Source organism: Astyanax mexicanus, chromosome 24, assembly GCF_023375975.1.
Source record: "Astyanax mexicanus isolate ESR-SI-001 chromosome 24, AstMex3_surface, whole genome shotgun sequence".
Classification (NCBI taxonomy): domain Eukaryota; kingdom Metazoa; phylum Chordata; class Actinopteri; order Characiformes; family Acestrorhamphidae; genus Astyanax; species Astyanax mexicanus.
Window position 1 is genome coordinate 14664289 of NC_064431.1, and position 23511 is coordinate 14687799.

General features: G+C 38.3%; 1 protein-coding gene and 1 long non-coding RNA gene across 3 annotated transcripts in view; both read left to right on the forward strand.

The window, feature by feature from the left end:
* Positions 1–1478: 1478 nt before the first annotated feature.
* Positions 1479–23511, forward strand: part of dgkab (diacylglycerol kinase, alpha b) — a 64274-nt gene continuing 42241 nt past the window's right edge. The window contains exons 1-5 of one of the 2 annotated variants that reach the window (XM_022682419.2): positions 1479–3583; positions 4099–4257; positions 5387–5463; positions 6835–6979; positions 7102–7176. In XM_022682419.2, the coding sequence (XP_022538140.1) occupies positions 4176–4257; positions 5387–5463; positions 6835–6979; positions 7102–7176 (379 nt within the window). In that variant the 5' untranslated portion in view covers positions 1479–3583; positions 4099–4175. Of the gene's footprint in view, positions 3584–4098; positions 4258–5386; positions 5464–6834; positions 6980–7101; positions 7177–23511 lie in introns of those variants that run through there. The other variant, XM_049471697.1, reaches the window with a different exon arrangement.
* LOC125787460 (uncharacterized) lies at positions 17668–22630 on the forward strand. The gene is made up of 4 exons (XR_007429343.1): positions 17668–17788; positions 21043–21151; positions 21364–21526; positions 21959–22630. It is a non-coding gene; the product is annotated as an uncharacterized LOC125787460 (long non-coding RNA).

Consider the following 23511-nt stretch of genomic DNA (forward strand, 5'->3'; position numbering starts at 1 on the left):
TAGAGTCAAACAAGTGTTTGCAATGTATTTTTATTATAAAGCAATAATACACAAGAGGGAGTGCTATAACGTGTATTATACCACAGTTAGATCCGAGCCTGCAATGTGACTGGCTGAAAGGCGTTTTGTGAATGCTGTTATCAGCCGGTAATGCACTGTATCCAAAGCTCTCCATGTATTACTCCGCCACATACAAGTAACCTAGCAACGATGCAGCGCTTATCAGCCAAAAACAAACCAAATGCTATGTCATTAAACACCACTGGGAGGCGCTAGATCCCATAGGTACAGTGCAGAGACGCCATTTCTCCAATAGGCAGCGCAGGCAAAGACACCGGCACAAGTAATTAAGCCCAGCGATTTGAAAATACACATTTTTACACACACTTTCAGCCCCAATATCAGGTAAAAGTTAAGTGTATATATTTTCCAATTATTATAGGGTATTTTAAGCTAAATATAAGATGGACTCTGGGGGGCGCCGAAGTAAACAAAACTTTAGTTCTTAAAAACAAACATTTTCTTTCAGTTAAACGAGCGCTGGACTTTAATCTACACAGATTTCTCTCCTGAAAACCATTTATTTTGGGTGAGTAAAGCGCTTCCGTTTATTTACAGTACGCTTAAATTTCCACAATTTTGACTGAAATGGCCGATAATGCAGAGCTTACAGTGCAGCGACAAGCAGAGCAGCTATGGAACTATTTTAAATCGTGGAGTGTTTAACTCAAAATATTTAAATAAACATTGAGAATCTGGAGAAGGGTAACTTAATGCTGCAGACCTGAGCCCCAGTGGGCGTGGCTAAAGGGCGGAGCATGTGTCAATCTTTTTTTCGACTGCAGCCAATCAGATACTACACTTTCGTTGTCAATCACTTTTTATTAAGCCAATCATCAGACAGACTTAGCTGTTCATCATTTTTTACTGCAGCCAATCACCTACTTGTTTTTCTGGAATGGCACTTTCGTGATTTTTTTCCTTTATTGCAGTAATTTCATTAAATCGTGTATATGTATTTATATATATTCCACAAAAACAAGTATTTTAATCTTTGATTTTAAAATATCTAAATATCTTTTCTAACGTTTTCATTCAGTTACTTCTGTTTAAGAGTGGCATATAGGCAGGACTAACTACAATAACACATAAATGTGTTTAAACTGTTAATATAGTATTTTGTAAAATACTTATACAGATTCAGCTTCACCGCTGTTCAGAAGTTTAAATCTCCCTACGTTTAACCGGTAGCAACGCAGTTTCCGCCTTCTTTTGACAGATCTGTTAAGGTGATTGGCTGCAGTAAAAAATGATGGACATCTTGGTCTGTCTGATGATTGGCTTAATAAAATGTGATTGACAACAAAAGTGTAGTATCTGATTGGCTGCAGTCGAAAATGACTGACACATGTTCCGCCCTTTAGCCACGCTCACTGGGGGCTCCGGTCTGCAGCATTACATAGATGAGAATCTGCGGCCTCTTGCCTATGACCCCATCACAGCAGTGCCAATATAAACATTATAGCACTCCTTCTCAGGTATTATTGCTTAAATATTGAGCTGTGGTTTTAGGCACGAGGCTGCAGATTTTTGCTGTTTATTAAATTATTTTGAGTTAAAGAGGACGAGAAAATATGATCTGTTTGGTTATAAAAACGTTGCGAGTAAAAATAGTTCTATTGCTGCTCTGTTTGTAGCTGCGCTGTTTGGCTTGTAAGGGCTGCATAGTTGCTGGGTTACCTGTATGTGGCGGAGTAATACATGGAGAACTTCGATTACAGTGCATTATCGGCTGATATCGACACTTGTCGGACGCCTTTCAGCATTCACATTGTAGGATCGGAACTAACTGTGGTATAATTGTACATAATATATTACAGAAAAAAAGTTCCTTTCACACCTGTAAAGTTTGTTTCTGTTTATTTTGAAATTCTCTCTTAAAGAAATATACCATATAATAAACTTGGCTGCTGAAGCAGATGTTTTAGTATTATCTTCTGTAAGGCCTTTAGAAACCTTTCAAACCAGTTAGGCTTGTTTAGTATAGGTTCTAACAAAATATTTATTTAAAATAACTGTGTTATTAAGGTTAATCCTGTATGAATCTGTATCTTATCTGCATGCATTTAATACATTAAAAAATATCAAAACTGACATACACAGGTTCCTGAATCATGTACCCTGTTCTGCTTGGTAATTTTCCCAACAAGCCATTACATCAATGTGCTAATCTAAATGATTTGGTAATCCGGAGCACTGGCTGTGTTTCAAAAGAAAACAGTGTGAAACGTTTCTCTGCTGAATCACCTGATGGAGCAGTCATGAACGCTGCATAAAAAGTGAAAAATTAAGATGTTTAAAAGACACATTTAGGGGTTAGTTTTCCATGCAGGGATTAAGCCTAGTCTTGGACTACAGATCTTCCATTCAAAAGAAAATATAGGCTATGGCCAGATTTTATCACTGGTTTTATTTTTTTTTTTTAATGAAAATTAGGGCTGTCAATATTAACATCTCAATTTGGGAATCATTGAATCTGGAAACTTTAAAGCATATTTTTAACAAATTTAATCAAGTGACAAAATTGACGGTCAGTTTTATTTAGCTATATAACAGCAACACTTACTGTTCAGAAAATAGATGAGCTTTTATTTATGCTAAAGTTTCTGCTCTCTCTTTTTCTCTCTCTCTCTCTCTCTCTCTCATTCTCTCTGTCTCTCACACACACACACAGTATAACATGGAAAACAGTGTACAATACAATATAGACAACTACTACTGTTAAAAAACAAAGAAGCGTGGCCACGACTTACTAAGGCGCAACTTACAATCTGTGGGAATGGGATAATTTAAGTCGTAGCCAGAGAACAATAAAGCTTTTATGTTTTTCTGTAAATTAATGCCCATGAAAAATATACTAAATATTACATCAAAGCTTTAATCCAAGGATGATCTTTTGTAAGAAAGTGCAGATAATTGGTTTCTATTTTTAACTTGAAATGAATTATGGTAATATCAAGTAGTAGTCTCTTGCAGTAAAACATGACATAATTCAAACTAAAAGACACTTAATTCTCATACTAAAAGCAGACAGTACACAGACACGTTTACCTTTCTTAGGCAGTCATAGTGTGCACAACCTCTGAGAGCTGCTTGCTTTGTTAGCTGTGAAACAAAATGATCTTTTGGCCACATCTTAATGGCTACAATTTAATTAACTCGTTCCCATGTCTTAATAAGTCATGGCCATGCATTATTTTTTTTAACAAGGTGTCACCTTAGGGCCTTTGTAGACAACAAAGTGCAAACATACAACAAATTGTGCATCAAAAAAACACTCAATATCCGACCATATATAGTAAATAGCAAATTCTCTTATGTAATTTTGTGGGAAACACTTTAACAGTGTTTAATCCCAGTTGCAGAAGTTGTAGAAATTGCACAGTGTGGTTTCACAGTCTCCTGCTAAACGTTTTGCCACGCTGGGTTCAGATTGAACGCACCCTGGAGTTACATTTAATCCTGACAGCACTAATCCCATCATTCACTCACCGGACAGCACTGAGCTCTGAGCTGCTGCAAGGTAAGACCATTTACAGCTATTCTATACAGATAAACAAGTGCAGAAAAAGTGCTAACTTAGTGTTTACTGCTAAAACTCAAAATACACATCTCAGATCTGCAGATTTAACTAGTGGAAATTCTGATACCAGCTATCGAATGAGTCCTAGTAACAATATTAGACCTATAAAGTCATTCTGACTAACCAGATGTCCTTTGAAATTTTAGTTCCTTTATCTGTAATCACTTTATTACTAGTAAGCATTATCAGTGCTAATATATCTGATAACTGTAAGTGAATTCTAACTAGTGTAAATCATAAGTCAGGAAAGCTCTAATTTAGTGAGAATGAGAGGATTAGGATCTTTTAATATGAGTTGTTTTTGACTGTTTTGATCTATTTATTAAATAATAATAATAATAATATATAATATATCTTATTTTATATATTATAATACATCTAATTAGAATGAATTAATGTGGTTGTTCTTCTATATATTTAATCTCATACCTTTTCATTTCTATCTAAATCCACAGCATTTGATTGGAGCTAAGAGATAGTGGAAATAGTGGAGATAGGTCCATCGCTCTGGCTTTAAACAGCTGGGTTGTGAATGATCTCTGACATGGCCTCTGTCGCGGATCCCAGTGTACTGAGTCCAGTTGACTTCATTCAGCTGCAGGAATATATGGAGTGTAAGTAGAAAATATCCTGTAATCTTCAGCACAGTGAGAATAATCCTACATTCATTATTTTAAACTCATTTAAACCCATTTAAAGCAGCAATGCATAGAATATTTTTTTTATATTATTATTATTTAAATAGAAAGTATTCCTCAGGTGGGATAAAACAAAAGATTGTAATTATTGGTATCAGTGCACTGGCACAACTGTCCCTGCGGTGTCTAATATATTCATTCTAAAAACAGAGTGGTCTGGTAGGTTTGTTCAGAGTGATCTGAAATTGCTCTCTACGTTTTGTTGACAGTATTTCAAAAATGAACAAAATGAAAAAAACAATGACTTAATTCTGCTGCAGGAATATCTGGAGTGGGAGTCCAAGTATCCTATAATCTCCGGCACAGTGAGAATAATCCTTCATTAATCCATTTAAACACATTTAAATTTATTTAAAGCAGCAGTCCATAAGATTTTATACATTAAATGGAAATATTTGTTTAAATTGAAAGCAGTAGTATTCCTCAGATGAGAGGGAACAAAATAATTAATTATTGGTATCAGTGTTCTGGCTCAAACAGTCCCTGCAGCATCTAATATAATCACCTTAAAAACGGCTAGTCTGATAGGTTGGTTTGCGATAACAAGATGTAATCGCTCTCTACATTTTGTTGACAGTATTTCAAAAACTAACAAAATTAACAAAACAATATACGGACTATAAGGCGCATGTAATTTGCGGACTATAAAGTGTACTGTATTATAAGGTGCACTATCAATCAACATCTATTTTCTGGTCTTTTTTCATACATAAGGTGCACTGGATAATAAGACGCTAGCTGCAATTAGCTCGGTTAGCACTAGTAAAGTTCTCCATCCACGGTGCTCCTTAATTTAATGCCGTACTTCAGTGGAGGAGGGGCTTTACTGCTCCTTACAACCTGATTTGTAGAGTTCATAAGGCACACTCCTCTTCAAACCACCCCAAACTTAAGGAAGTTCTCTTTAATTCACATACTGTCATTAATTCAGTGGCTTAACAGTGTAAAACTGGAATTCCAACAGAAACAGAGTTTAAGAAGATAAGATAAGATAATTTTTTACGGAATGGGTTTATCCATTTCCTTGCTGTTGTGTGACTTTCAGACAGCTGCATGACGGTGAAAGACGTAATGAAAGATTTCAATGCTGGAGGAAAGCTGGCCCACCACCGGTTTGGTGAGGTAAGGGGGCCACCAAATGCATGCCAGTACATGACATGACAAAAGCCACGTGGCAGCAGTATGTAAATATAAATATGATCATGAATTGTTACCTCAGGGCTAACACTATGGCTTGGGACTGTGTACATTGGTATAAGTTGTGAGGTGTTATCTTGTAAGTGAGGCTGATTGAACACTGGCCAATGTTACTATGGCTGATTGTGGGTGCTGGTGTGTGTGTTGTGTGGGCATTTAACATTTCTCAATCCGCAGTGTCACTTGTGTACTGAAATTACATAATAGAAACTAATATTACCACCCACAGTGGACAGCACGGTGTCTGGATAGAACGGTCTGTATGCACCGCATATCCAAAAGGACAGTGCAGTGGCAAAAGTGGCAAACGTGCATGGAACACTGCACTACTTTCTGTCCCATGACATGTCCCATGGCCCCATGTCAGGGTAATTGTTAGAGCCATTATGGAAATAGGTAAATTATGACTTAAATTTTGTAATATTTAATGTTTGTTGGAATATTGACTGAATATAGGACTGACTGTTGCCTTTTCAGTATTGTTTTTTTGTTTGGTAAGTTTTTGCTTAATTATGTTAATTTATTCGTGACATCATGCTGCTGAGGCTTAAAATTGCATCAGCCACTAGAGGGTTATAGCGCAACAGCCTTTGACCATGACTACATGGAACTAAGCCATTTTCCTATAAATATGGAAAGAACTTTTATTTTTCTTTGTAATCTGAATATTTTGGTTCAGTAAACAGCGGAAATGTTTAAATAAGTCTCGCGTCATTGACTTAAGCTCAAGGAACTGGTCATTATTTGAATTCTGGAGAAATTGCACCTACAATAATGGAGTGTAATTTTAGTTGTTTTTGAGATAGACTTTGTAAAACACATTTCTGGGTCCCTACACCCTCTAGCCCTCTAGTTCCCGACTGGTGTTAGGCATGGTTCTCCAAAGAGTCCTATTCTACTGGAAGTACTTTTTTCTCTACTACAGGGACAAGACAAGATAAGCTGTGTGTTTATATGTTTATTGTGGCACATCTGTGTTAGCTATAGATGCAACTCTCCATAAAAGTAACGATTGATTGAAGACAGCATTTATTAGAAGGGGTTAGGGTTAGGATTGGGGTTAGGGTTAGGGTACATCCAGTATAGTGTGTAAAGTCAGTACAGGCAATCATTTGTTTGGCTATTATGTGTGGAGCATTTTTGAGGATTAGATGTGGCGGGCAGATTATCTTGTCATTAGAAAAATGACTGGGGATAAAACAAATGATTTGGATATGCAAATGACGTCATTTAGATACAGAAAATTAATATATAAATGGTTACAAGTCTTGTCCTCCTCCTCTTCCTCCCCTTTAGCGAATTGATGCAGTAGGTTTCTCCCTGTTTCTGAAGTCTTTCCTGGAAGTGGACGATTTCCCAGCTGACCTCTCCCAGCGTCTTTTTAAATATTTTCAAACCTCCGAACATCATGTTCCTGACCACAGCCTTCACCCCAAAGATGGTTAGTGACTGTCAGTGGTCAGTGAGAGTGTCTACCTGTAATATATATAGAAAATATTAGTATAGTATAGCATGTATAGTTTAATTGATTTGGTTGTATTTGTGTGTTTCTCTGTATTGCAGGTGGTGTGTGTATTAAAGACGTGTCCTGCTACTTCTCAGTGCTGGAGGATGGAAACCCACGAGATAAACTTGAGTGTAAGATACTTTTATTCCATTTATTCAATTTACAGTCTTTTTAGATTTGTTTATATTACATTAGATGTGTGGCACTGAGTGTGACCTCTCTTTACACTAAGTGGCACAAGGCACTCGTATACTGGACGCTATTAAAAAAATCAATACTGTGTCACTGTGGGTCAGCCTGTCTGAGTGCTCTAAAACACTGTGAAGTCGATATTTTGATACAAAATAGGTATTTTCAGATATTAAGTCATTATTTTGGGATATTACAGTTTTTCTGGATTGTTTACATAAGTTTTCTGAAAGAATGCCTCAAACTTTCAGAGCTCTACACAAAAATAAAAAACACACAAACAATGGACAAAACCCTTCAATTCTCCTGCAAAATTAAACTTTATATTAAAATCAATGTTATCTCTTCTCAAAATGGTGTTTTGTGTTCACAACAAACCATAATCTGAATATATATTTATAAGAATCAGTTTAACACTGATGTGCTCAGTGTAAAACACTATTATGAATGGAAAACACTTTTTCTCCATTCTTCATAATCCTATTTTTGTTCACTATTACACTTACTACAGACAGTACATACATACATGTGTTGTAGAATATTTTATAATATTGTTTTTATACTCAGAACACACAAATACAGTGGGTACGGAAAGTATTCAGACCCCTTTAAATTGTATACTTTTTGTTTCATTGCAGCCATTTGCTAAAATCAAAAAAGTTTATTTTATTTCTCATTAATGTACACTCAGCACCCCATCTTGACAGAAAAAAAAAAACAGTAATGTATACATTTAAAAAAATAAGTTTTTCACACCAGGATTTGGGAATATTCTTGTTTGCAGATCCTCTCCAGTCCCATCAGGTTTGATGGTAAACGATGGTGAACAGCCATTTTCAGGTCTCACCAGAGATGCTAAGTTAGGTTTAGGTCAAGGCTCTGGCTGGGCAGGTCAAGAATGGTCACAGAGTTGTTCTGAAGCCACTTCTTTGTTATTTTAGTCGTGTGTTTAGGGTCACTGTCTTGTTGGAAGGTGAACCTTCGGCCCAGTCTGAGGGTCAGTTTACGTTTTTCTTTCAGGATATCTCTGTTCTTGGCCGCATTTATCTTTCAATTAATTGCAACCAGTCGTCCTGTTGCTGCAGCAGAAATACACCCCAAAAGCATGATGCTGCCACCACCATGTTTCACTGTTGGGATTGTATTGGCTAGATGATGAGCAGTGTCTGGTTTTCTCCACACATACTGCTTACCCTGGGTTCACAATGAAACGCAACGAGTCGCACAGCGTGTGTCGCTTATGGGCGTGTCAAGCTCAATGCGTGTATCATGGTTGAGCCTCCGACAAGAAAAAAGGCACAAAAAAGGAATTGCTTGGCCACTTTATTCTACAGCTATAACTCCTGAGCTTGCTTGACTCTTGGCCGTTTCTGTGATTTACCTGCGCTGGAAACGCAGCCGTTCCCGCAGATCGACATGGGTCCACCCCATTCAACAGAAAGAACAGTGAAAGGAACCAAAAATTTAGAGAGCAGAAGCTTGAGGACCCCGGACAGCCTTGTATGCGATAGGTCCAAAGAAATGCTAGAATTCAATCGGGTTAGAATGTCGCTTCACTGCGTCATAAAATTCAGCTCCGTGTCTCTTGTCGCTCGTCGCCTCTCGCGTGTCGACAAATAGCGCAATGCTATAAAAAATTAATGGTCGCGTTGTTGCTTTCCAGTGTGAACGCAGGGTTAGAATTAACATCAAAAAGTCCAATCTTCTAATAATAATATTAGAATCTTATTTCTCATAGGGAGTCCTTCATGTGTCCTTTCATATGTCTTGCACTGAGGAGAGGCTTCCGTCGAGCCACTCTGCCATAAAGCCCTCGGTGGTGGAGGGCTGCAGTGATAGTTGACTTTGTGGAAATTTCTCCACCTCCCTATACTTCATCTCTGGAGCTCAGTCACAGTGATCTTTGGGTTCTTTTTTACCTCTCTCATCAAGGCTCTTCTCCCACTATTGCTCAGTTTGGCTGGATGGCCAGGTCTAGGAAGAGTTCTGGTCATCTCAAACTTCTTCCATTTAAGGATTATGGAGGCCACTGTGCTCTTAGGAACCCTGAGTGCTGCAGAAATTCTTCTGTAACCTTGCTCAGATCTGTTTCTTGATAAAATTCTGTCTCTTTGGGCTTCTTGGGCAGTTCCTTCCACCTAATAATTCTCATTTACTTTGACATACACTGTGAGCTGTGAGCTCTTATATAGAAAGGTGTGTGCCCTTCCTAATCAAGTCCAATCAGTTTAATTAAACACAGCTGGACTCCAATGAAAGAGTAGAACCATCTCAAGGAGGATCAAAAGAAATGGACAGTTAAATATGAGTGTCACAGCAAAGGGTCTGAATACTTATGACCATGTGGTATTACAGTTTTTCTTTTTTAATACATTTGCAAAAAATAATACATTTCTGTTTTTTTGATGGGGTGCTGAGTGTTTATTAATGGGACATAAAATATATATTTTTTTATTTTAGCAAATGGCTGCAATGAAACAAAGTGGGAAAAATGTAAAGGGATCTGAATACTTTCTGTACCCACTGTACAAATAATAATAATAATATATTTTATTTTCCCACAGTAACAATGTACAGTGTACATCCCAACCAACACACAGTTGCATGTACAGTGGTCTATCCACAAATCCGCAAATCCAGCCATCAAAAGATCAACTGTACAAATAGTAAAATACTGTGTAGGAACACAAAGTAGGAATACAGTTCCCAAACAATTGAAACATATTTTATTTTTACAGTTCTACAGAACAGTCCACAAGCAGTGCTGTACTACTGTACTCAGTGATATTGTTATTGTATTTATATACAGTACTGCAGTTTTCTAGTGAGAGCAGATTTATTATCTTTTAGTCATTTCTGAAAGTCTGAATGATGGAGCTACACTGTACCTGCTCTAATTTGGTTGAGCTCCCTTGTTACTCTTATAGATAGATAGAATGTGTGTATTAGTGTGTGTAATAGAGTGTGTGTATTAGATTGTGTGAGAGAGTGTATGTGTAATAGAATATGTGTGTGAATATGGGTGTGTGTATTAGATTGTGCATGATGAAATGTGTGTGTGTGTAATAGAGTGTGCGTATTAGATTGTGTGTGATAGTGTGTGTGATGGAGTGTGTGTGATAGTGTGTTTTAGACAGTGAGTGTATGTGTGATTGTGTATTAGAGATTGTGTTAGAGTACGTGTAATAGCATGTGTGTGTGTGTAATTGTGTTTTAGAGAGTGTGTGTATTAGAGTGTGTTTTAGAGAGTGTGTGTATTAGAGTGTGTTTTAGAGAGTGTGTGTATTAGAGCGTGTTTTAGAGAGTGTGTGTATTAGAGCATGTTTTAGAGTGTGTGTGTGTAATTGTGTTTTAGAGAGTGTGTGTATTAGAGTGTGTGAGTGTATGTGTGATAGAGTGTGTTTTAGAGAGTGTGTGTATTAGAGCGTGTTTTAGAGAGTGTGTGTATTAGAGTGTGTGAGTGTATGTGTGATAAAGCGTGTTTTAGAGAGTGTGTGTATTAGAGCGTGTTTTAGAGAGTGTGTGTATTAGAGTGTGTTTTAGAGAGTGTGTGTATTAGAGTGTGTGAGTGTATGTGTGATAGAGCGTGTTTTAGAGAGTGTGTGTTTTAGAGAGTGTGTGTATTAGAGTGTGTGAGTGTATGTGTGATAGAGTGTGTTTTAGAGAGTGTGTGTATTAGAGCGTGTTTTAGAGAGTGTGTGTATTAGAGTGTGTTTTAGAGAGTGTGTGTATTAGAGTGTGTGAGTGTATGTGTGATAGAGCGTGTTTTAGAGAGTGTGTGTTTTAGAGAGTGTGTGTATTAGAGTGTGTGAGTGTATGTGTGATAGAGTGTGTTTTAGAGAGTGTGTGTATTAGAGTGTGTTTTAGAGAGTGTGTGTATTAGAGTGTGTAAGTGTATGTGTGTTGGTATTCATCACGTTATGGGGACAGCAGACTGTTTACACAGTCACGTCATGGGGACCTGTTGCGGTATGGGGACCAAAAACCTGGTCCCCATAAAGAAAATGGTTTAAATAAAGTGCAGGAGCTGTTCTGAATATGTCTATGTGATTTTTAGCTCAGGCCCATACCACACGTTTTTTGGTCAGTGTGTGTGTGTAAGGGCAGGAGCTCAGTTGCGCCCCCGCAGGTCATGCACTCACAGTGCCACACACACTTATTCCAAATATGGACATTTCCTGGTCCTCATAAGGAAGGATTTCAACGGAACATACATTTATGGTGTGTTTACATGGAAATCAGTTCAATGGACAAGAAAGAAGATTATTTTCAGCAGATACCAGCTAAGGAGCTTAAAACTTGGATGAAGGAGCAAAAGTCAAACCCAAGGTAAGCCCATTTTTGTATTAAATATAAGATATATGCATCCTAAGCAGCCAACAGTGGAACAACTGGAGCTAACAGCAAGCAACCATGGTTGCCAGATTGTTACACTAGTTTTCTGCCAAAACAAATGCAGCAAAATGCTAATCAAAAATATAATACAATTTATTGCAACCAGGTTGATATTTTAAATATGTACTTATCAGTTATTAAAAAATACACATATAATGTATGCTTTAATAGGACATATTACCATGTGCTTTTAGAAAAGTAACTAAACAAAAATAAAAATTTAAGCAATGAAAGAAGTTACCACTAACTAACACATCATTGTTCATTCTAGTTTCCAACAGCAGAACTAGCTTGGTACTTTGTGACAGATTAGCAAGTTAGAACAAGGAGTAAAATTTATCCAACAACTTTGGGCAAAGCATCTTGGCATTTTAGCAATTTTGTCCTCTTGTCCAATTATGTTTTTCCTTGCTTATTTTAAACAATAATTGTTCAAACATAATGGGCAAAGATTTATCCATAAACTGAAGTGGTTTTACTTTCTTTAATTCAGAATTCACATTGTTTGGGCATACAGCTCAGTCAAGTTTTTATGTAAGTGGTGCAAATATCTGTTACTGATGAGGTAGGGTTTAAATTCACAATTGCCATGAATAGACCACATCTGTTTCTGAATCAGTTTCTCTGATTTTGCTATTAATAGGTATATGTTTAAATAAAATTAACATTGTTGTTCTATTCTATAAAATACAGACATTTCTCCAAAATTCCAAATAAAAATATTGTCATTTAGAGCATTTATTTGCAGAAAATTCAGACCTCAAATAATACAACAAGTTCATATTCTTCAGTTTTTTCCTATATGGTGGAATAATAATGTGGGAGTGGGCAGCCATTTTATTCAGCTTAGGATAAGCCAAAAGCTGGTTGGACACTTTAGCTAATGACCTGTACATCATGTTTTTTATTTGAGTTTGATGGGCTAACTTGTTTGTCAGCATAACTGACTTGACCAAGTTGGTTTTACTGGTTGAATGCTTTGGTTGAGCTAGTGTAGTCATGCTGGTCAGTCAGCTTTACAATATTGATAAACTAGCATGGCCATGCTGGTTATAAAGAAAGACCAGTCATACTTGATGCTGGTCAACTTGTGTAATCATGATTGTCTACCCCTATGGTCATACTGGTGTACCACTTTGAACATTCTGGTCATGTGGATCAACTAGAGTGGTCATACTGATCAGGCAGGTCAACTAACATTCACATCATTGTCAGACAGGTTAGCTTGTGTAGTCCAGTGTTTTTTCATTCTAGTCAATCAAATTGGTCATGCTGGTTGACTAAAATGATTATACTGGCAGTCATTTAATGGCCATCAGCAATCCAAATAATGTGGTGTCAGTGTAGAATTTACAATATTTTGTTATATTTAAGCAATACAACATGAGATGGTCATGTGTTACTTTACTGCTTAAATATAACAAAATATTGTAAATTCTACTCTGCCAACACATTATATGGATTGCTATTAGCATTAACATTTTTTTTGTCAAACGGAGCCAACTTTTACATTACATTACATTTGGCAGACGCTTTTGTCCAAAGCGACTTACAATAGTCAAGTACAAAAGTAATAGAAGTAAAGATAAACCATTTTTTAGACAGGGCTTAAAGGAGGTCGAAGTGAAATAAAGGGATAGAGAAGTGAAGGAGGGGAAGAAGGAAATGAGGTTGGAAGTAGTTAGTGTGTTAGAGGTGTTAGGAGAGTAAGTGCTCTTTGAAGAGCTCTGTCTTCAGGAGTTTATTAAAGATAGTGAGAGATTCTCCTGATCTGGTAGTAGAAGGTAGTTTGTTCCACCATTGGGGAACTCTGTATGAGAACAGTCTGGATTGTTCTGTGTGAATGTTTGTTTGGTAAAGCGAGGCGACGTTCATTGGAGGAGCGCAGCGGCCGGGAGGTAGCGTTAGCCTTCAGGAGTGATCAGTGCAGGTAGGAAGGAGCTGTTCTGTCATCACCTTGTAGGCGATTGTAAGAGCTTTGAATTTGATGCGAGCATCAACTGGTAGCCAATGGAGCTCAATGAGCAGTGGGGTGACGTGCCCGTTTTGGCTGGTTGAAGACCAGACGTGCTGCTGCATTCTGGATGATTTGGAGTGGTTTTACTACGCAGGCCGGGAGGCCAGTTAGCACAGCATTGCAGTAGTCGAGGCGTGAGATGACGACTGCTTGTACCAGGAGTTGGGTGGCCTGTTGCGTCAGAAACGCTCTAATTTTTCTGATGTTATAAAGCACGAAGCGGCAGGATCAAGCAACTGAGGCCACATGGTGCGTGAAGGAGAGCTGGTCATCAACCATAACACCCAGGTTCCTAGCAACCTTTGACGGTGAGAGAGAGAGAGAGTCGATGCTTATAGAGAAGTTGGGTTGAATAGATGGTTTTGCTGGTATGACCAGAAGTTCAGTCTTTGAGAGATTTAATCGAAGGTGATGCTCCTTCATCCATGAGGATATGTCACTGCAATATCCGTGCAGAGATTGAGTGATCTTCAAGTGAGAATGACAGGTATAGCTGGGTGTCATCAGCAAAGCAATGGTAGGAGAAGCCATGAGAGTGGATAACCTGACCAAGAGAGGCGGTATATATTGAGAAGAGAAGGGGACCCAGAACCGAACCCTGGGGACGTATGATCTGAACCATGACAGCACATTGTGTGAGATCCCCATGTTTGAGAGTATAGTTAGGAGGAAGTCGTGGTTGACCGTGTCGAAGGCGGCCGAGAGGTCCAGCAGAATGAGCACTGAGGACTGGCCTGCAGCTCTAGCAGTTTTCAACGCTTCAGTCACAGACAACAGAGCCGTCTCGGTAGAGTGTCCTTTTTTAAATTCAGATTGGTTCTGGTCCAGGAGGTCATTCTGGGAGAGGAAGCCAGAGACCTGATTTAAAACTTTTTTTTTTTTTTTTTTTTTAGAGAGAAAGGGTAGTAGTGAGACCGGTCTGTAGTTATCAACCTGGGCGGGGTTGAGAGAAGGCTTTTTAAGCCTTTTTTTTGGTGTCACATGTGCTTGTTTGAAAGCAGTTGGGAAAACACCAGAAGCTAAAGAGGCATTGATGGTGTGAGTGATAGCCGGAGTGATTGTAGGTGCAATGGTTTGTAGTAGGTTTGAGGAAATTGGGTCAAGCGGACACATAGTAGGACGGCTACGTGTTAGGAGAGCCAGTGTCTTGTTCTCAGTGAGAGGAGTGAACGAGGAGAAAGCAACGCCTTCGGTGGAGGGACACCGGGCTGCAGAGCATGTAGTAGGACTGCTACATGTTACATCAGTAAATTGGTTGCTGATAGCTGCCACTTTCCCAGTAAAGAATGAGGCAAGTGTTTCAGCAGTATGTAGCCAGAGGAGGAGGAGGAGGAGGAGGGTTGATTAGTGATTTAAATGTAGCAAATATTTTCCGGCAGTCTGTGAGGGAGCTGAATTTATTGTGATAAAATTCAGCTTTAGCAGTTGTGATGCTGGCTGTAAAGGAATCCAGGAGCAGTTGGTAGTTTTTTTTTTTTTTGCCATTTTCTTTCGGCAGCTCGGAGTTTGGAACGTAGTTCCCTGAGTGAGTTATTTTTTAGCCATGGCTGCGGTTTGCTTGAGCTAATGGCTCGAGATGTAAGAGGACAGAGGTTGTCCAAACAGGAGCTTAGTGTGGAGCAACTTCAGCCTGATTTGCTAGAGGCGGTGTGACTTTCCTGCTGTCAGAAGTATGAAGTATGGGGGAGTGTCCACTTCAGCTCTTCCAGTGTGTTCCCTCTCTCCCTCTCTCACCCTCGCTGATGGCCATTTAATTCTGTCCAGAGCTGCAGTCATTTTTACCCAAGATCTTGTGGTGCTAATTTCCTATATCGCCCGCAGCTGTGCGCAATTTAGAATCCTATTTCGTCACTCGCCGAGGTGTCAGCTGAAGGCGTCAGCTGTTGTGTGAAGACCAACTTGGGTAAAGACCTGCGAGTCTACCTGCGCGAGTCCACCGAGCAAGTCCACTGACAAGGCAGCTGTCTTCAGCCCACTCCTTATCCACTTTACAACATCAAAAATATTCAACCATTTCTGACGCAACAGGCCACCCAACTCCTGGTACAAGCGGTGGTAATCTCATGCCTCCACTACAGATGATCCAGAATGCAGCAGCATGTCTGGTCTTCAACCAGCCAAAACGGGCACGTCACCCCGCTGCTCATTGAGCTCCATTGGCTACCAGTTGCTGCTTGCATCAAATTCAAAGTCCTTACGATCGCCTAAAAGGTGATGACAGAACAGGCTCCTTCCTACCTGCACTCACTCCTGAAGGCTTACGCTACCTCCCAGCCGCTGCGCTCCTCCAATGAACGTCGCCTCACTTTACCAAACAAACATTCACACAAAACAATCCAGACTGTTCTCATACAGAGTTACCCAATGGTGGAACAAACTACCATCCACTACCAGATCAGGAGAATCTCTCACTATCTTTAATAAACTCCTGAAGACAGAGCTCTTCAAAGAACTCTTACTCTCCTAACCACTCTAACTCTAACCTCTAACAACTTCTAACCTCATTTCCTATCTAAAGATGTTTTTACTTTTACTTCTATTATTTTTATACTTCACTATTGTAAGTCACTTTGGACAAAAGCGTCTGCCAAATGTAATGTTATGTACTGTAATGTAATGTAATCTTGTGCTGATGATGGGATATTTGGAGTCTCCTACAGCACATCCCAAAGATTCTCAACAAGGTCTGGACTCTGTGGTGGCCAATCAGATGAATGTCTTTTCCCAACCACAGAACATGTCTTTAACATGGTTGTTTAAGAAATGAGAAGCTATTACTGCATTGGTAAATAACTTTTAACTTATTGCCAGCTGAAACATAATCATCCATGGAGTAATTATTCAATGGCAGGCTCTTACCTGTTTGTTAAGTTACATCCAAATCCCTTCTTTTTATTTTGGTGAAAAAAAAACTTGGTCTTGTCTCAGTCTTGTCTTAGTCCTTGAAACTCCTGCTCTTGGTCTTGACTCATGAACAAGTCTCAAGTATAATACATCATTCTCCAAATTAAATAACAATTAAAACAAAATTATTGAGAAAATAATTTGTAATATCAAACTCAAGACCATTAAAAAAAATATCCAATTAGAAGATGTTAACACTTGATTGGTTTATATAATAATGCTGGATGGTGTACAGTAAGCATACTGAAAAGTCCCTGTAGGTTAAAATGTTTGTTTTTTATCGGCAAGACTTATAAATATATATACTGGATATTATATGAGTGCTGTCAAATTTTTACTCCTTTTTATTAGGTTAGTTGTTTTATTAGGTTAATGACTAGCATGATCACAGTGGTCAACTAGCTAGCTAGCTATTTCTCCTGTTGTCCTTTTAGCATATAACATGTACAGATCTGCTGAACACCCCCTATACCTCTCTTTTTTCTACCGCCCCTCCCCCAACTAGCAGACAGTTCTAGTTCTAAAAAGTGCTTCACACAGTAATTTAACTAAATAAAAAGACAATAAAAATGCCAAAATGCATGTCATTTTAATTATAAATGATACAATTATATTTGTTATATAAAAATGGTGGTCTCCATTATAAGACTTTTAATTTGATACCATGTAAGCTGAGTATATCTTCTACATTACTCAAAAAAACCTTATGCACAACCTCTGCAAAAGTACATGTGATGTTCATGATTTAACCAGTTTAGCAGCAGTTAGGAGCTGAAAGTTTAGCTTTAAAAGTTTTAAAGTTTATTAGAGTCAGGCTGTTTCAGCAGCAGCAGTAGTTACAGTGTGGGGGAGGGGTGGTGGCTGTTTGCACTGTTAGAGGGGTTGGCTATTCCAACAACAGCAGCAGCAGCAGCAGAGGGAGGGGCCTTGATTGCTTGCTGGAACAGCACAGGGCGGCTGCTGAAACGGCAAGTAGAGGGGGGAGAGCGGCTGCTGGAACGGCAAGTAGAGGGGGGAGAGCGGCTGCTGAAACGGCAAGTAGAGGGGGGAGAGCGGCTGGTGAAACGGCAAGTAGAGGGGGGAGGGCGGCTGCTGGAACGGCAAGTAGAGGGGGGAGGGCGGCTGCTGGAACGGCAGTCGAGTGTTGGGGGAAGGGAGCTTGTTAATCGCTGTAAGCCATTTTGCCGTTCAGAGGAGAGTTGGAGAGTGTGGTGAGCAGATGAGAGCTAGTTTCTGAAGTTAGTGTTTTTTTGTAATATTTAAGTTTAAGAATAAAAACAAGCTTTTAAATGTCTAGTGACAAATGCTAGACTGGCTGCAGACTGCTCACATAAGCTAGCTAGTGTTAGCTAACCTTCCTACCTAAATTTAGCTAGCTGACAGGTTAAGTTAGTCTCAGCAGGGTAAAAAAGGTAGATATTTGCTGACTGTATTTCACAGTGCTGCTCAGGCACCCTTAATTTCTTTGTTTTGTTAGTGTGACAGAATGAGTAGATAATTTTGGTTAATGGTGTTATAATTCCTATATTATTGTAAACGTGGATGTATATCTGATTAATGGTGTAGACTCATGCATAAGGGTGTTAAAATAGGTTAAGAATTATATATTATGGTGTATAGGGTGTATAACAGTGGGTTACATATTGTATAATAGTGATAAGAATATATATAATATATTTTGTTATTTAGGAATGCATGATTTTTTAAAAATATATAAAGATATGTAACTGGTTACAGATCGTATATGATGGTGTATAGTAGTGTATAGCTGGTTTAAAGTTCTGTGTAAATACGTATAGTAGCGTATAGCTGGTTAAGGGTTCTATGTAAAGGTGTATAGTAGTGTATAGCTGGTTAAGGGTTCTATGTAAAGGTGTATAGTAGTGTATAGCTGGTTAAGGGTTCTATGTAAAGGTGTATAGTAGGGTATAGCTGGTTAAGGGTTCTATGTAAAGGTGTATAGTAGGGTATAGCTGGTTAAGGGTTCTATGTAAAGGTGTATAGTAGTGTATAGCTGGTTAAGGGTTCTATGTAAAGGTGTATAGTAGCGTATAGCTGGTTAAGGGTTCTATGTAATGGTGTATAGTAGCGTATAGCTGGTTAAGGGTTCTATGTAAAGTGTATAGTAGTGTATAGCTGGTTAAGGGTTCTATGTAATGGTGTATAGTAGTGTATAGCTGGTTAAGGGTTCTATGTAAAGGTGTATAGTAGTGTATAGCTGGTTAAGGGTTCTATGTAATGGTGTATAGTAGCGTATAGCTGGTTAAGGGTTCTATGTAAAGTGTATAGTAGTGTATAGCTGGTTAAGGGTTCTATGTAAAGGTGTATAGTAGGGTATAGCTGGTTAAGGGTTCTATGTAAAGGTGTATAGTAGTGTATAGCTGGTTAAGGGTTCTATGTAATGGTGTATAGTAGTGTATAGCTGGTTAAGGGTTCTATGTAAAGGTGTATAGTAGTGTATAGCTGGTTAAGGGTTCTATGTAATGGTGTATAGTAGCGTATAGCTGGTTAAGGGTTCTATGTAATGGTGTATAGTAGCGTATAGCTGGTTAAGGGTTCTATGTAAAGGTGTATAGTAGGGTATAGCTGGTTAAGGGTTCTATGTAAAGGTGTATAGTAGTGTATAGCTGGTTAAGGGTTCTATGTAAAGGTGTATAGTAGGGTATAGCTGGTTAAGGGTTCTATGTAATGGTGTATAGTAGCGTATAGCTGGTTAAGGGTTCTATGTAAAGTGTATAGTAGTGTATAGCTGGTTAAGGGTTCTATGTAAAGGTGTATAGTAGGGTATAGCTGGTTAAGGGTTCTATGTAAAGGTGTATAGTAGTGTATAGCTGGTTAAGGGTTCTATGTAATGGTGTATAGTAGTGTATAGCTGGTTAAGGGTTCTATGTAATGGTGTATAGTAGCGTATAGCTGGTTAAGGGTTCTATGTAAAGTGTATAGTAGTGTATAGCTGGTTAAGGGTTCTATGTAAAGGTGTATAGTAGGGTATAGCTGGTTAAGGGTTCTATGTAAAGGTGTATAGTAGTGTATAGCTGGTTAAGGGTTCTATGTAAAGGTGTATAGTAGTGTATAGCTGGTTAAGGGTTCTATGTAAAGGTGTATAGTAGCGTATAGCTGGTTAAGGGTTCTATGTAAAGTGTATAGTAGTGTATAGCTGGTTAAGGGTTCTATGTAATGGTGTATAGTAGTGTATAGCTGGTTAAGGGTTCTATGTAATGGTGTATAGTAGCGTATAGCTGGTTAAGGGTTCTATGTAAAGTGTATAGTAGTGTATAGCTGGTTAAGGGTTCTATGTAATGGTGTATAGTAGCGTATAGCTGGTTAAGTATAGCTGGTTTAAGGTTCTGTGTAAATGTGTATAGTAGTGTATAGCTGGTTTAAGGTTCTGTGTAAATGTGTATAGTAGGGTATAGCTGGTTAAGGGTTCTATGTAATGGTGTATAGTAGCGTATAGCTGGTTAAGTATAGCTGGTTTAAGGTTCTGTGTAAATGTGTATAGTAGTGTATAGCTGGTTAAGGGTTCTATGTAATGGTGTATAGTAGCGTATAGCTGGTTAAGTATAGCTGGTTTAAGGTTCTGTGTAAATGTGTATAGTAGTGTATAGCTGGTTTAAGGTTCTGTGTAAATGTGTATAGTAGTGTATAGCTGGTTTAAGGTTCTGTGTAAATGTGTATAGTAGGGTATAGCTGGTTAAGGGTTCTATGTAACAGTGTGTAAGGATGTATAGCTGATTAGGGGGTTCTGTGTAATTCTGTATAGTAGTGTATAGCTGGTTAAAGGTTGTATGAAATAGTGTAAAGCAGTGAATAGCTGGTTAAGGGTTCTATGTAGTGGTGTGTATGGATGCATAGCTAATTATGGTTTCTATGTAATTGTGTATAGTAGTGTATAGCTAGTTAAGTATTGTGTATAATGGTGTGTAGGGGTGTATAGTTGGTTTAGGATTTTGTGTAATGCTGTAAAGGGATGTATATCTGATTAAAGGTTGTATAAATATGTATAGTAGTGTATAGCAGGAGTTAAGGATGTTTAACTGGTAAAGGATTGTATAACATTGTGCATGAAGATGTACAGCATGGTGCATAGTGATGCATATGTGGTTAAAGATTGAATATGACTCTGTATATGGATGTATAACTGCTTAAGAATTGTATATAACTGCATACAGGGATTTATAGCTGTTTGAAATGCAGCATATGAGCAAATCATTCATTATGTTTGTGTATGTATGTATTTTTATGTTTATTAATGTAAGAGTCAGGTTGTATCAGCAGTAGTAGATGGTGGGGGAGGGGTGGCTGTTCAGCCGCAGTTCCCCCACACTTTACTACTGCTGAAACAGCCACCTCTCCTGAACCTAAGAAATGAATTTTATTTTAAAATATCTAACCATAAGAGTTAGTTAAAAATCATACAACTGACAACTTTAATACATCAGACAGTAATTAATCACAGGGCAAGTAATTTTTTTGTTTAATATTCTTGCAGTTTAAAATGCCACCACGGATCAGTCCTCTTAGGGATGCCATAGAACATGTGGTTTCAAAAACAGACAAAACAAGCAAGTTGGAGGTGAAGTACATTAATGCAGTAAAAGGTAAGAAGGCGTCTGAAGTTTTTTAGTCATTAATGTCATACATTTACACGCAGCCTGATGATCCATGAGAAGACTCAGTTAAAATAGAGCTTATCTTAATATGGTTCCCTCTTTCTTTCTTTGTTGGTCTAATTGCCATCTATCATGAGCTGAATGTCTGTTCAAGTAAATGTAGTTTATCCTGGTTAAAATGTTTTTGCTGTCTTTTACAGGACGTGGAGTATTTGCAAAGAGTTCTATTTGCAAAGGAGATTTTCTTGTTGAATATCGAGGAGATATGATAAATGAAGCAGAATCCCAGAGAAGAAGAAACATTTACCACCCATCATGTACTGTATTTATGTTTGACTTCAAGTGGAAAGGGAAACTATGGTGGTAAGGCTTCTGTTTGCTCCAAAACTATAATATACCATGTGGCTTAAATCGGGCTAGTTATGGTTGGTTTAAACTGGTCCTGTCAATGTTGTCAAGATGGTCAAGCTGAATACCCACTTGATAATGATGATTATGCAACCCGATTGGTCACAGGGGTTGAGTTGTATGGTCTTGATGGCTGACCACAGTGGTCATGCTACTAATAGTGGTGGATGAACTTGGTTATGCTGATAATGCTGGTTTAATTGATTGCTTATGCCCGGTCAGCCAGCTTGGCCATAATAATTGATTAGCCAAATCAAATTGGTCTAGATGGTAAAGTCATGCAGCATGAGTTTTTGACTTTTTAGCAGAATTTATTTATTGTATTTAATCAAATGAAGTTATTATTTTTGTTATTGTGAAATTTGTATTTCTCTTTTTGTGTTTAAGTATTGATGCCTCAAGAGAAGATGGATCATTTGGGCGGCTCGTTAACGATGACCACAGACACCCAAACTGTAAAATGAAAAAAATTGATGTGGATGGAAAACCACACCTTTGTTTGTTTGCCCTGAATGACATTAAAGAAGGAGAAGAAATTGTCTATGACTATGGGGGTGATGACTACCCATGGAGAACACAAGTATGTTGCAAAGTATGCAGTATACGTAATGCTGTGATTCAGAATGTATTAAGTATTGTTCATGATGTCTTTATGGTTTTATATGTTTGCATTGTCTTTATAAAATGTGATTACAGACGACCAGTGCTACTTCCCATGCTGTGGTGGGTGATTCTGATCTTCCTCAACCATCTCAGGCTCAGACTAGTGTCTCTCCTGGTCCAGACTATTCTCCTGAACAGGTAAGTTCATTTTCTTCACTTTAGATTTAGTTCTACTCTCTCTCTCTTTATAGTTTTTCTGGGTAATCACGGCGTCCCCACAACACACCTTTAGTCGGTTTTAGAGTGAAATATAAGTGTAAAATTAGTCATAACAGTCCGTGCAAGGAACCGTCCCCACAAGGAACGGTTAGAGTGTGTGTAACGTTTCCACAGAGCATGTTTTATATACTCTGTGTTATTAGTAATTGAAATGGGATGGGCAGCATGAAATATCAATTTAATAATAACATATTTGTATTTTAGTGGTTTCATATTGTTAAAGTTGTCTTCATAAAATGTGATTACAGACGACCAGTGCTACTTCCCATGCTGTGGTGGGTGATTCTGATCTTCCTCAACCATCTCAGGCTCAGACTAGTGTCTCTCCTGGTCCAGACTATTCTCCTGAACAGGTAAGTTCATTTTCTTCACTTTAGATTTAGTTCTACTCTTTCTCTTTATAGTTTTCTGGGTAATCACGGCGTCCCCACAACACACCTTTAGTCGGTTTTAGAGTGAAATATAAGTGTAAAATTGGTCATAACAGTCCGTGCAAGGAACCGTCCCCACAAGGAACGGTTAGAGTGTGTGTAACGTTCCCACAGAGCATGTTTTATATACTCTGTGTAATTAGTAATTGAAATGGGATGGGCAGTATGAAATATCAATTAAATAATGTTATATTTGTATTTTAGTTGTTTCATATTGTAAATTTAGTCTTTTTTAAAATGTGATTACAGACGACCAGTGCTACTTCCCATGCTGTGGTGGGTGATTCTGATCTTCCTCAACCATCTCAGGCTCAGACTAGTGACTCTCCTGGTCCAGACTATTCTCCTGAACAGGTAAGTTCATTTTCTTCACTTTAGATTTAGTTCTACTCTCTCTCTCTTTATAGTTTTTCTGGGTAATCACGGCGTCCCCACAACACACCTTTAGTCGGTTTTAGAGTGAAATATAAGTGTAAAATTGGTCATAACAGTCCGTGCAAGGAACCGTCCCCACAAGGAACGGTTAGAGTGTGTGTAACGTTCCCACAGAGCATGTTTTATATACTCTGTGTTATTAGTAATTGAAATGGGATGGGCAGTATGAAATATCAATTAAATAATGTTATA